Consider the following 14,647-nt stretch of genomic DNA (forward strand, 5'->3'; position numbering starts at 1 on the left):
ATGTGTTAGCATACAGTATTTGTTTTTCTCTTTCTGACTTAACTTCACTCTGTATGACAGTCTCTAGGTCCATCCACCTCATTACAAATAACCATTTTGAGTTAATTTTTGATTATGGTGTGAGGGTAGGGTTCAATTTCATTCTTTTGCATGTGTTATTCAGTTGTCCCAGCACAATTTGTTGAAAAGACTATTTTTTCCCCATTGAATAGTCTTGGCAGCCTTGTGTAAATCAATTGACCATAGATATATATAGGTTTATTTCTGGACATTGATCTGTTTGTCTATTCTTATGCCAGTAGCATACCACCTAGATTACCATTGCCTTGTAGTAAATGAGTTTTAAAATCAGTAAATATGAATCTTCCAGCTTTGTTCTTTTTCAAGATTATTTTGGCTATTCTGGGTCCCCTGAAATTCCATATGAATTTTAGGATCAGCTTGTCCATTTCTGCAAAAAAGGAAGTCAGAATTTTGATAGGAATTGCATTAAATTTGGGAGTATTGCCATCTTAAATCTAAATTTTCCAAACCATTTATTCTTTCATTTCTTTCAGCTGTGTTTTATAGTTTTCAGTGCACATATCTTGTACCTCCTTGGTTATATTAATTTCTTTTTTTTTTTTTCTTTTTTTGCGGTATGCGGGCCTCTCACTGTTGTGGCCTCTCCCGTTGTGGAGCACAGGCTCCAGACGCGCAGGCTCAGCGGCCATGGCTCACGGGCCCAGCCGCTCCACGGCATATGGGATCCTCCCGGACCGGGGCACGAACCCATGTCCCCTGCATCGGCAGGCGGACTCTCAACCACTGCGCCACCAGGGAAGCCCTATATTAATTTCTAAGTAATTTATTCTTTTTGATGCTATTCTAAATGAAGTTGTTTTCTTAATTTCATTTTTTGATTGTTCACTGCTAGTGTGTAGAAATAAAACTGACTTTTGTGTGCTGATCTTTTATCCTGAAACTTTGTTGAATTTATTAACTCTCATGTTTTTTTGTGGATTCTTTAGAATTTTCTACACATAATATCATGCCATCTGTGAATAGAGACAGTTTTGCTTCTTTCTTTCCAATTTAGATTCCTTTTTAATTTGTCCTCGCTAGAACTTGAATAGAAATGGTGGGCGGAAACATCTTTATCTTGTTCCTGATCTTAGGGAAAGATTTCAGTCTTCCACCATTAAGTAAGATATCAGCTGTGGGTTTTTCACATAAGTCCTTTATCAGTTTGAACAAGGTCCTGTGTATTCTTAGTTTGTTGAGTGTCTTCATCATGAATGTGTGTTGAATTTTGTCAAATGCTTTTTCTGCATCTAATAAGATAATTGTGTGTTTTTTCCTGTATTCTATTAATAAGGTATATTTATTGATTGATTTTCATATATTGAACCATGCTTATATTCCTGGAATAAATCCCAGTTGATTATGGTATACAATCCTTTTAATATGCTAGATTCAGTTGCTAGGATTTTGTTGAGGATTTTTGCAACTAGTCTCAAATGGGATATTTGTCTATAGTTTTCTTTTCTTGTGATACCTTTGTCTGGCTTTACTATCAGGGTACTACTGGTCTCATAGGACGACTTATGAAGTACTCCCTCCTCTTTCACTTTTTTGAAAGGGTTGAGAAGGATTGGTTTTAATTCTTCTTTAAATGTTTGTTAGAATTCACCAGTGAAGACAACTGGTCCTGGGATTTCCTTTGTTGGTAGGTTTTTGCTTACTGATTCAATAATTTCTTTTGTCATAGGTATATTCAGATTTTCTATTTCTTCTTGAATTGGTTTTTGTAGTTTTTGTGTTTCTAGGAATTCCTCAATTTCATCTACCTAATTTGTTGCCATATACCTGTTCATAATAATCCTTTTTATTTCTGTAATGTCTGTAGTAATGCACCCACTTTCATTTCTAATTTGAGTCTTCTTTCTTTCTTGGTCAGTCTGATTAAGAGTTTGTCAATTTTGTTGTTTCTCTTTTCTTTTTTTTCAATAAACACTCTTCTATTATTTTTTTAAATTAATTAATTTACTTTTATCTTTGGCTGCATTGGGTCTTCATTGCTGCACGCAGGTTTTCTCTAGTTGTGGCAGCGAGTGAGGGCTACTCTTCTTTGTGGTGCGTGGGCTTCTCATTGCAGAGCATGGGCTCTAGGTATGCAGCCTTCAATAGTTGTGGCTCACGGGCTCTAGAGAGCAGGCTCAGCAGTTGTGGCACACAGGCTTAGCTGCTCCACAGCACGTGGGATCTTCCTGGACCAGGGATCAAACCTGTGTCCCCTGCATTGGCAGGTGGATTCTTAACTACTGTGCCACCAGGGAAGTCTCTGTTGTTTTTCAAAGAACCAAATTTTATATTCATCCATTCTCTCTATTGATTTTATACTCTATTTCATTTATCTCTGCTCTAATCTTTATTATATTCTTCCTTCTGGTTACTTTGGATTTACTTTGCTCTTATTTTTCTAGTTCCTTAAGGTGGAAGGTTGGGTTATTGATTTGAGATTTTTTTTTCTTTTTAATGTATGCACTTACAGCTATAATTTTCTCTCTAAGCACTGCTTTCACCATGCCCCATAAGTTTCAGTATCTTGTGGTTTTGTTTTCATTCATCTCAAAGTATGTTCTGATTTTCCCTGTGATTTCTTCTTTGACCTATTGATTATTTAAGAGTTTGTTGTTTAAAAACTATTTTGTAGCAAAGCACACTATCAACAAGATAAAAAGGCAATCCACAGAATGGGAGAAAATGTTTGCAAATCATTTATCTGATAAAAGATTAATATATCTAGAATATGTAAAGAACTCCTAAAACTCAGCAACAACAACAAAAACCAGCTAAATTCAAAAATAGGCAAAGAACTTGAATAAACATTTCTCCAAAGAATATATACAAATGGGTAATAAGCACATGAAAAGATATTCAATATCAACAACATCACTAATTATTAGGGAAATGAAAATCATAACCACAATGAGATACCATTTCACACCTAATAGAATGGCTATTACTTAAAAATGATAATAACAAGTGTTGGTAAAAATGTGGAAAACTTGGAACCCTGTGCATTATAAATGCACAATGTAAGATGGTGCAGCCACTGTGGAAAACAATAGGACAGTTCCTCAAAAAATTAAACAGAATAACCATATGATCCAGCAATTACACCTCTGGGTATGCATCCCAAGAACTGAAAGCAGCAACTTGAACAGATATTTGTATACCAATGTTCACGGAAGCATTATTCACAATAACCAAAGGTGGAAACAACCCAAATGTTCATTGATGGCTGAATGGATAAACAAAATGTGTTATATACATACAATATAATATTATTCAGTCATAGAAAAGAATGAAATTCTGATACATGATACGACATGGATGAACTTTAAAGGCATTATGCTAAGTGAATTAAGCCAGATACAGAAGGACAAATATTATATGATTCAACTTATATGAAGTGCCTAGAATAGTCAAATTCATAGAGACCGAAGGAGTGGGGAGTTATTTTTTAATGGGTACAGAGTTTCAATTTGGGATGATGAAAATGTTCTGGAGATGGACAATGGTATGGTTGCACAATAATGTGAATGAACTTTAATTCTGCTGAACTGTACACTTAAAAATTATTAAAATGGTAAAATTTTTGTTATGCATATTTTGCCACAATTTTCTAAACTATAAAAACGTGCCATTTAATTTATAAATATTTGTGAATTTTCCAGATTTCCTTTCGTTATTGATTTCTAACTTCATTCCACTGTGGTTGGAAAAGATACTCTGTATGATTTACATCTTTTTAAAAGTTACTGAGACTTGTTTTGTGGTCCAGTATATGGTCTATAGTTGAGGATGTTCCATGTGTACTTGAGAAGAATATGCAATCTGCTGTTGTTAGGTGAAGTGTTCTTTATGTTTCTGTTTGATGTAGTTGGTTTATAGTATTGTTCAAGTTTTCTATTTCCTTGTCTATCTTTTGTATAGTTGTTCTAGTATTGAAAGTGGGGTTGAAGTCTCCAACTATTAATGTAAAACTGTCTGTTTCTCCCTTTGATTCTGTCATTTTTTTGCTTCATATATTTTGGGGCTCTGTTGTAAGGTACATCTGGGTTTTTAATTGCTATATCTTCTAGATGGATTCACTATTTTATCCTTATATAATGTGCTTCTCTGTCTCTTTTAGTCTGTAACAATTTCTCTGTAACTATTTAGTCTTAAAGTCTATTTTGTCTGATTTAAGTATTGCCACTACAACTCTCTTTTGGTTACTGTTTGCATGGAATGTATTTTTTGCCATCCTTTCAATTCCAACCTATTTGTATCTTTGATTCTAAAGTCTTGTAGAAAGCACACAGTTGGATTACTTTTTAAAATGCATTCGTTCTGCAATCTCTGCCTTCTGAGATCTTAACCATTTACATTTGATGTAATAATAAGGAAGGACTTATTTCTGCCATTTGCTAACTGTTTCCTATCTTTGTTTGTCTTATGTATATTTTGTTCTTCAATTCCTCTATTACTGCCTTCTTTTATGTTAGATAAAATTTTCTGGTGTACCATTTTGATTTCCTTACTGTTTCTCTTACTACATATTTTTAAGTTATTTTAAGTGGTTATCCTGGGTATTACAGTTAACAATTAATAATCTATTTCAAATTAATGCCAACTTAGTTTCAGTAGGATACAAAAACTTCCCCCTATATACCTTTGCCCCCTTTATGTTGTTATTTTTACAAATTTCATCTTTGTGCATTGTGGGTCAGTAACAGATTTATAATTACTGTTTTCTGCAGTTGTCTTTTAAATCATATGGGAAAAAAAGAGAAGTTAGAAATAATAAATACATTAATACTTTCTTTTATATTATAAGTAAAAATAGCATAAGTAAAGTGGTTACCTTTAATGATGTTCTTTTTTCTTATTGCGGATTTGAGATAATGTCTAGTATCCTTTTGTTTTACCCTTAAGGACACACTTCACCATTTCTTCTCAGGCAGGTTTACTAGTAGCAAGCTCCCTTTTTTTTTTTGTTTATCTGGGAATATCTTGATTTCTCCTTCATTTTTGAATTATAGTTTTGATTGATGTAGAATTCTTTTTTGACAGGGTTTTTTTCCTTTAAGCACCTTAAATATGTCATTCTAATGCCTTCTGGCTTCCATGGTTTCTGATGAGAAATCACTTGTTAGTCTTATTGAAGAGACTTTGTACATTATTAGTCTCCTCTCTCTTAGTGCTTTCAAGAATTTCTCTTTGGGACTTCCCTGGTAGTGCAGTGGTTAAGAATCTGCCTGCCAATGCAGGGGACACGGGTTCAAGCCCTGGTCTGGGAAGATCCCACATTCAGTGGAGCAACTAAGCCCGTGCACCACAACTACTGAGCCTGAGCTCTAGAGCCCGCGAGCCACAACTATTGAGCCTGCGTGCCACAATTACTGAAGCCCACATGCCTGGAGCCTGTGCTCCACAACAAGAGAAGCCACCACAATGAGAAGCCCGTGCACCGCAATGAAGAGTAGCCCCCGACTCGTCGCACCTAGAGAAAGCCTGTGCGCAGCAAAAAAGACCAACACAGCCAAAAATTAAAAAAAAAAAAAAGAATATCTCTTTGTCTTTGGCTTTTTATTGTTTGATTATAACATGTCTCTGTGTGGGTTCGCTTTGAGTTTCTCCTACTTAGGATTCACTGAGATTCTTGGCAGGGTATATTCATGTCTCTCATCAAATATGGGGCATTTTGGTAATTATTTCTTCAAATATTATTTTTGTCTCTTTTCTCTCTCCTCTCCTTCTGGAACTCCTATTATGCATATGTTGGCATGCTTGGTGGCATCCCACAGGTCGTTAGGTTCTCTATTATTATTGTTTTATTCCTTTTTCTTTCTGATACTCACACTGGGTAATCCCAATCGATTTATCTTTAACTTCTCTGATTCTTTCTTCTCTATGCTCAAATCTACCACTGTTCCCCTCTAGTGAATTTTTAGTTATTGTATTTTCAATGCCAGAATTTCTATTATGTTCCTTTAGCATTCATGTTCTCTTTGAGCAGAGCCTGAGGGTCAGCCAGATGTGAGAGCTTAAGGCCTTCTCAGGCCTTTTCTGAGCATGCTCCCCACTATGGACATATACATGGCTTTCTAGATTCTCAGGAACATGAGGGGGCTTTTCAAGCCTTTATTCTCCAAAGTAGCTCATTGCCCAGTCTTTCTTCTTGTCTATTATTTGTTCCGACTTGTTATCCCTGGACCCTAGTGGCACCTGCAGATGTTTATGAAAAATGCCCATCAGGTAGCTGCTTCAGCCCCTGAGACAGTTCTGAGTTTGGCAAAACAAAAACCAAGCCTTTTGAGCTTAGCTGTTTAGGGAGCCACCACACAGGTCAAAACAAGCAACACAATTCACTGAGAATAAGGCCCATTCTTCTACCTCTAGTACTAGGAACCTATACTATAAGTGTGGGCTGTTGTCTTCAAGACCACTACCTAGCTGGGTAGCAGGGGATGGTGCAGAGTAAGTTAAAATGTCACAAAGTTCTTTAACTGAAACTCAAGGTTATGTCTTGATGAAATGTTCCCTTGCTTGCTGTAAATTCTCAATTTGTTTCCAGAGTTCTGATAAAGTTGATTCTGATGGTCCTTGCCAGTTTATCCACTGCTTTTGTGGTGGAACAGTCTTGGAAGTTCCCTACTCCACCATTCCTGCTGATGTTGTTAACAGTGTATTTTGATAAGCAAAATTTTTTAAAATTTTGCTTAAATACAATGAAACCTTTTACATTTGGATCTATAATTTGTCTCAAACTAATTTTTGTGTATGATGTGAGTTAGGGAGTTGAAGTTCACTTTTTATGTTAAGATATCCAGTTATTTCAGCTCCATTTGTTGAACAGAATTTCCTTTCCCCACTGAATTATCTAAGTGCCTTTGTTGAAAACTGATTAACTGTCCATCTTATGGACTGTCTACTCTGTTCTATTTGTCTATCCTTCAGCCAATAGCAGGCTTTCTTAATTACTATAGCTCAAAGATAAGTCTTGAAATCAGGTGACTTGTAAGTCCTCCCCTTTGTAATTCTTTTTCAAGATTGTTTTCTCTACCCCTATGTTTCCAGATAAAGTTTTAGAATCTGCTTGTTCATTTTTCCAAAACCACTGCTGAGATTTTCATTGAGATTGGGATTGTATTGAGTATAGAGATCAGTTTGCCCATTTTATCTTGAATCCATTTTAGTCAGACTTTTACCTCCATCATTCCATCAAAGTGTTTCCTCTCAAGGTTACCAGTGACCTCCAAGCTGCCAAATTTTAGAGTTGGTTCTTACCTGTCAGCTTAATGTACCTTATAATACAGTATTCTCCCACAGCACCCTGTCAATACTATCCACTACCCTGCTTTATTTTACTGTATAGCACTTACTACCATCTAACAAGTAGGTACTCTATATTTACTAGTTTACTTGTTTTCCGTCTTCCTGATTAGAATGTGAGTTTCATTGTTGCAGGGTCTTTGTTTTGTTCACTGCTATGTCTCCAGGGCCTAGAATAGTGTCAGGCATATGGCAGGCCCTTGATAAAAATATCTGTGAAAAGGAAAGGAAAGGGGGATGGCAGAAAGGGAAGAGGAAAGAGAGAGAGAGAGAGAAAGAAAGAGAGAAAGAAAGAAAGAAAGAAAGAAAGAAAGAAAGAAAGAAAGAAAGAAAGAAAGAAAGAAAGGAAGGAAGGAAGGAAGGAAGAAAGGAGGGAGGGAGGGAGGGAGGGAAGGAGGAAGGAAGAAAGAAAGAAAGAGAGAGAGAGAAAGGGAGAGAGAAAGAAGGAAAGAGAGAGAAAGAAGGAAAGAGAGAAAGCAAGAAGGAGGGAGGGAGGGAGGAAGGGAGGGAGAAAGGAAAGAAGGGAGAAAGGAAAGAAGGGCAGCTTTCAGAAATACACTCACACACCTGTGGTCAATTAATCTTTGACAAAGGAGGCAAGAATATACAATGAAGAAAAGACAGTCTCTTCAGCGAGTGGCACTGAGAAAGCTGGACAGCCACACGTAAATCAAAGAAGTTAGAACACACCCTCACACCATACACGAAAATAAACTCAAAATGGCTTAAAGATTTAAATATGACATGACGCCATAAAACTTCTAGAAGACAACTTAGGCAAAACATTCTCTGACATAAATCGAAACAATGTTTTCTTAGGTCAGTCTCCCAAGGGAATGGAAATAAAAGCAAAACTAAATGAATGGGACCTAATCAAACTTACGAGCTTTTGTACAGCAAAGGAAACCATAAACAAAACAAAAAGACAACCTACGGACTTGGATAAAATGTTTGCAAATGATGCGCCTGACAAGGGCTTAATTTCCAAAATAAACGAACAGTTCATATAACTCAACAACAACACCAAAAAAACAAACAACCCAATCAAAAAATGGGCAGAAGACCTAAATAGACATTTCTCCAAAGAAGACATACGCATGGCCAACAGGCACATGAAAAGATGCTCAGCATCACTAATTATTAGAGAAATGCAAATCAAAACTACAATGGGATACTATTTCACATCAGTCAGAATGGCCATCACTAAAAAGTCTACAAATAACAAATGCTGTAAAGGGTGTGGAGAAAAGGGAACCCTCCTACACTGTTGGTGAGAATATAAGTTGGTGCAGCCACTATGGAAAACAGTATGGAATTTCCTCAAAAACTAAAAATAAAATTGGCATATAATCCAGCAGTCCCACACCTGGGCTTATATCTGAACAAAACTATAATTCAAAAAGATACATGCACCCCTATGTTCATAGCAGCACTATTCACAATAGCCAAAACATGGAAACAACCTAAATGTCCATCGACAGATGAATGGATAAACAAGATGTGGGGTGTGTATATATATATATATATATATATATATATATATATATATATATATACTACTCAGCCATAAAAAGAATGAAATGCCATTTGCAGTAACATGAATGGACCTAGAGATTATCATACTAAGTGAAGAAAGTCAGAAAGAGAAAGACAAATACCATATGAGATTCCACTTATATGTGGTATCTAAAATATGACAACAAATGAACTTATCTATGAAACAAACAGACCCAGACATAGAGAATAGACATGTGGTTGCCAAGCGAGAGGGGGGTGGGGAGGGATGGAGTGGGAGTTTGGGGTTAGCAGATGCAAACTATTATATATAGAATGGATAAACAACAAGGTCCTACTGTATAGCACAGGGAAGTATATTCAATATCCTGTGATAAACCATAAAGGAAGAGAATGTTAAAAAGAATATATATACACACACATATATATCTGAATCACTTTGCTGTACAGCAGAAATTTGCACAACTTTGTAAATCAACTATACTTCAATTTAAAAAATAAATAAAAATAAAATTTTTTTAAAAAGAAAGAAGGGCAGGTTTGCTTCCCCACGAGTAATCTTCTCTTTCTGATTGCTCCACTACTCCTTAGAGTTAAGATATTTGGGAAGACACTTCTGAAGAGGAAGGAAAGTGGGGGCCAGGCCCCAGAAAATATGGAGGGGTAGAACTTTTCTCCAGGGTCCTGAAGAAGGGGAAGGAATATAAACAACAAGAACTGATCAACATTTCTGAACTCTGAAAGGCAGGGGAACTGCAAAGGTCAGCATGCAGGGCTATATCGCAGACAGCCTTGGGAACTCCCTCTCAGCAAAGGAACAGAAGGGCAGAGCAGGTGGACAGTCAGCAGGCAACAGGGATCCCTGCAGCCACCAGCCTTGTGGGAGGAGTGGTGCTAGGAGACTCACCTCTGTGATATTGAGCTGTGACCAGCCCAGGGATCACAAAGAACACATCTCCAAGCAAATCCAGGAAGCGATTTCATATATCAATCAGAGAGTGCTTGTTGTCGAAATATTCATTAGCCACAAGGTATAAATACTGGACAGGGATGTGCTGTAAAACATCATGGTTGCAAGAGATCTAGGTCAACAGCAATAGCCAACACACAGCAACAACAGTCAAACATTTGCCTTTGCGGGCAAAATTCTGAGTGCTTTACATGCATTGTCTCATTTAATCCACGCAGTAACCCTATGATGCAAGTATCAAAATCAGCCCCATTTGACAGGTGAGGGAACTGAGGTTTAGAGAGGTTAAGTGGTTTGTCCAAAGTGGTGGAACCATGATTCCTTCACAAGTCTATCTGCATCCAAATCTCATCCTCTAATCACAGTATGCACGCCTCTCTGAAATATTTCAGAAACAGCCACCCCTGGGCAGATCTGGCTACGTTGTTTATGCGGCCCAGTGCAAAGTGAAAAATGTGAGGTCCTTGTTCAAAAACTCTAAGAATTTCAAGGTAGTTACAACAGAACATTTAACCAAGTATAAGACTCTTCTAAGCATGAGGCCCTTTGAACTACACAGGTTGCACACTCCTGAGGCTGGCCCTGCTCCTGGTACCAGCACTGTCTCCAGACCTTTGCTCTTTGATCTAAGCGAGTTGGTCTCTTGGAGTTACCTCTTCTATGAAAAAAAAAATTGTTGTTTATTTATTGTTGTTGTTGTTCAACAACAATTGTTGTTCAGAGGATCACACAAGATACAAAAAGAAAAGCATGCTGCCTGGCACAGAGCAGGCCTTCAGTTCTGTCAGTTCCCTCTGAAACCCATTGCCAAGTCGGAGAAAAGGGAACCCTCTTGCACTGTTGGTGAGAATATAAGTTGGTGCAGCCACTATGGAAAACAGTATGGAATTTCCTCAAAAACTAAAAATAAAGTTGGCATATAATCCAGCAGTCCCACACCTGGGCTTATATCTGAACAAAACTATAATTCAAAAAGATACATGCACCCCTATGTTCATAGCAGCACTATTCACAATAGCCAAAACATGGAAACAACCTAAATGTCCATCGACAGATGAATGGATAAACAAGATGTGGGGTGTGTATATATATATATATATATATATATATATATATATATATATATATATACTACTCAGCCATAAAAAGAATGAAATGCCATTTGCAGTAACATGAATGGACCTAGAGATTATCATACTAAGTGAAGAAAGTCAGAAAGAGAAAGACAAATACCATATGAGATTCCACTTATATGTGGTATCTAAAATATGACAACAAATGAACTTATCTATGAAACAAACAGACCCAGACATAGAGAATAGACATGTGGTTGCCAAGCGAGAGGGGGGTGGGGAGGGATGGAGTGGGAGTTTGGGGTTAGCAGATGCAAACTATTATATATAGAATGGATAAACAACAAGGTCCTACTGTATAGCACAGGGAAGTATATTCAATATCCTGTGATAAACCATAAAGGAAGAGAATGTTAAAAAGAATATATATACACACACATATATATCTGAATCACTTTGCTGTACAGCAGAAATTTGCACAACTTTGTAAATCAACTATACTTCAATTTAAAAAATAAATAAAAATAAAATTTTTTTAAAAAGAAAGAAGGGCAGGTTTGCTTCCCCACGAGTAATCTTCTCTTTCTGATTGCTCCACTACTCCTTAGAGTTAAGATATTTGGGAAGACACTTCTGAAGAGGAAGGAAAGTGGGGGCCAGGCCCCAGAAAATATGGAGGGGTAGAACTTTTCTCCAGGGTCCTGAAGAAGGGGAAGGAATATAAACAACAAGAACTGATCAACATTTCTGAACTCTGAAAGGCAGGGGAACTGCAAAGGTCAGCATGCAGGGCTATATCGCAGACAGCCTTGGGAACTCCCTCTCAGCAAAGGAACAGAAGGGCAGAGCAGGTGGACAGTCAGCAGGCAACAGGGATCCCTGCAGCCACCAGCCTTGTGGGAGGAGTGGTGCTAGGAGACTCACCTCTGTGATATTGAGCTGTGACCAGCCCAGGGATCACAAAGAACACATCTCCAAGCAAATCCAGGAAGCGATTTCATATATCAATCAGAGAGTGCTTGTTGTCGAAATATTCATTAGCCACAAGGTATAAATACTGGACAGGGATGTGCTGTAAAACATCATGGTTGCAAGAGATCTAGGTCAACAGCAATAGCCAACACACAGCAACAACAGTCAAACATTTGCCTTTGCGGGCAAAATTCTGAGTGCTTTACATGCATTGTCTCATTTAATCCACGCAGTAACCCTATGATGCAAGTATCAAAATCAGCCCCATTTGACAGGTGAGGGAACTGAGGTTTAGAGAGGTTAAGTGGTTTGTCCAAAGTGGTGGAACCATGATTCCTTCACAAGTCTATCTGCATCCAAATCTCATCCTCTAATCACAGTATGCACGCCTCTCTGAAATATTTCAGAAACAGCCACCCCTGGGCAGATCTGGCTACGTTGTTTATGCGGCCCAGTGCAAAGTGAAAAATGTGAGGTCCTTGTTCAAAAACTCTAAGAATTTCAAGGTAGTTACAACAGAACATTTAACCAAGTATAAGACTCTTCTAAGCATGAGGCCCTTTGAACTACACAGGTTGCACACTCCTGAGGCTGGCCCTGCTCCTGGTACCAGCACTGTCTCCAGACCTTTGCTCTTTGATCTAAGCGAGTTGGTCTCTTGGAGTTACCTCTTCTATGAAAAAAAAAATTGTTGTTTATTTATTGTTGTTGTTGTTCAACAACAATTGTTGTTCAGAGGATCACACAAGATACAAAAAGAAAAGCATGCTGCCTGGCACAGAGCAGGCCTTCAGTTCTGTCAGTTCCCTCTGAAACCCATTGCCAAGTCCTTTAACAGAGCATCCCATGCTTTTTTGACCTGACACCAGGCTGCCTCCCAGTCTTCAGTCCTTCAGTGTGGCCCCAGCACAAATGCCAGAGGATGGAAGGGAAACATCATAAAGGTTCAAGGTCTGCCACATTGGTGATGTTCTTGGGAGTCTGGTGCTCTGGGGAACACTGGGAAAAGTTACTGCACCTCAACCCCCTAACACTAAGACAGAGGCACAGCCCTTCATAGGTTTCTTTGGGATTTGGAGGCAGCGTATACCACGCCAGGGAATGCTGCTTGGACACATTCACTGGGTCCTCTGAAGGCTGACTGCTTTTAATCAGGCCCAGAGCAAGTGAGGGCTCTGCAGCAGGTCCAGGTTCTGGTGCAAGTTCCCCTGCGTGGCCCACAGGACCAGCAGACACCTTGGTGCTTGAGGTATCCAAGGGGGGTACATATGCCATGTGGAGCCTCTGGCGAGCCCCCGCTGGGCAGTCACAGTGCAGACGCCTAGGGTTCTGGAGCAAAACTATGGCTTCTGAATGAGAAAACTACTTACCATTTGGAAAGTACTTCCTGCCTTGCTACTGGGAGGAGGAGAGACTGCATGCCCTTCTGGTCCTCCTGCAGCTTCCCACACACCCTACTTCCCACCCGCTGGGACCTAGCTCAAGATACCTTCTCCTCTTGACATGCCCTCCTGCTCAAATGTTCCCCTTCGCTAAGGCCCAGATCAATGGCCTCCTCCTCCACGAGGCCATCTCCAGTCCAGCCTGAGAAATTCCTCTGTCCAACATATTTTAAATATCTGAAACCTTCATCCCAACTCTCATCACCAAACAACCAAGACTCACCAAACATCCCCTCTAAGCCTTAGGACCTGATGGATCCCCAGCCTTCAGTCTGGGCCACTCTGCAGCCATAGGGCTATTTCTAAAGTGGAAGTCAAAGCATGCTTCTCATTTTCTGTTCCCAGCCCCCAAATAAACTTTATATTCCTTCCATAGCATGAAACAGCTGCCAGCATCCTCCCCTGCTGCAGCCAACCTCTTCCACTGATCTCCTTACACTTCTCTGCTCCTAAGTGGTCCTCTCAGCTCCTCCGGCTCCCCTCAGTCCTGCTCCTCCTTTAACCAGACAAACGTAATTCATCCTCCAAAGGCTTCCTCCCCGAGGAAGCCACCTGCTCCCTCCTGCAGGTACCACAGGGCCTCGAACACATCTCTGCTCTGGTGTGTACAGCACCGTATCAAAGTGCCCGGTCATGTCCGTCCACCGCAACAGTCTCTAAGTCCCTCAAGTGCAGGGGGGAGTGCCTGCTCATCACTGCACCCAGTGCCTCGGGAAGTTCTGGGCCATGTGGATGCATAAGAAACATTTGTTCAATAAAAAATGAATGAAATGAATCTGCCACAAAATACATACTGAATAAATGTTTATGGAAAGAAGAAAGGAAGGAAGGAAAGAAATCCATCTCTATATCCTAGTGTCTAGGATAAATATATCTCTATATCCCTAGTGCAGGGAGTGAGTGAGTAATGGTCCTCGGTATTGTTAGAACCTAGTACAGTGCCTGGCTGGTATGTAGGTATGTAGTGAATATGGGTCCCTAGTCCCAGGTGCTTTTCAGAATTCAGAGCTTTTCTGTTTGTAGACAGATAATCCAGTACATATGCTGCATATTATGTGATATGTTCAGCTGTGGGGGGACGGGGCAGCACCCCAGCCCCCACATTAATATGCCCACAGAGAAACATATGGTGGGATAAAGTGAATGAACGTATAGCAACAATAAAGACCAATGGCTACGTATCAGTCTAGGTCAATTTTGGCTGCCATGTGGGTTACAAGAAACCTTTGAGTTGTCAGCGCGATTTGGATGTTGAGATTGTGGATAAGGGATTGCAGAACTCTGCTTAGTAAAGATCTACTAAATGAATG

General features: G+C 39.1%; 1 protein-coding gene across 1 annotated transcript in view; it reads right to left on the reverse strand.

Annotated features, from left to right (window-relative positions):
• The window catches only part of CES5A (carboxylesterase 5A), a 75,458-nt gene that overhangs the window by 6,384 nt on the left and 54,427 nt on the right, over window positions 1–14,647 (reverse strand). The window contains 1 exon segment of the mRNA XM_055078911.1: window positions 11,848–11,995. Coding sequence (XP_054934886.1) covers window positions 11,848–11,995 — 148 coding nt within the window.

This window comes from Physeter macrocephalus, chromosome 17, assembly GCF_002837175.3.
Source record: "Physeter macrocephalus isolate SW-GA chromosome 17, ASM283717v5, whole genome shotgun sequence".
Taxonomy (NCBI): Eukaryota; Metazoa; Chordata; class Mammalia; order Artiodactyla; family Physeteridae; genus Physeter; species Physeter macrocephalus.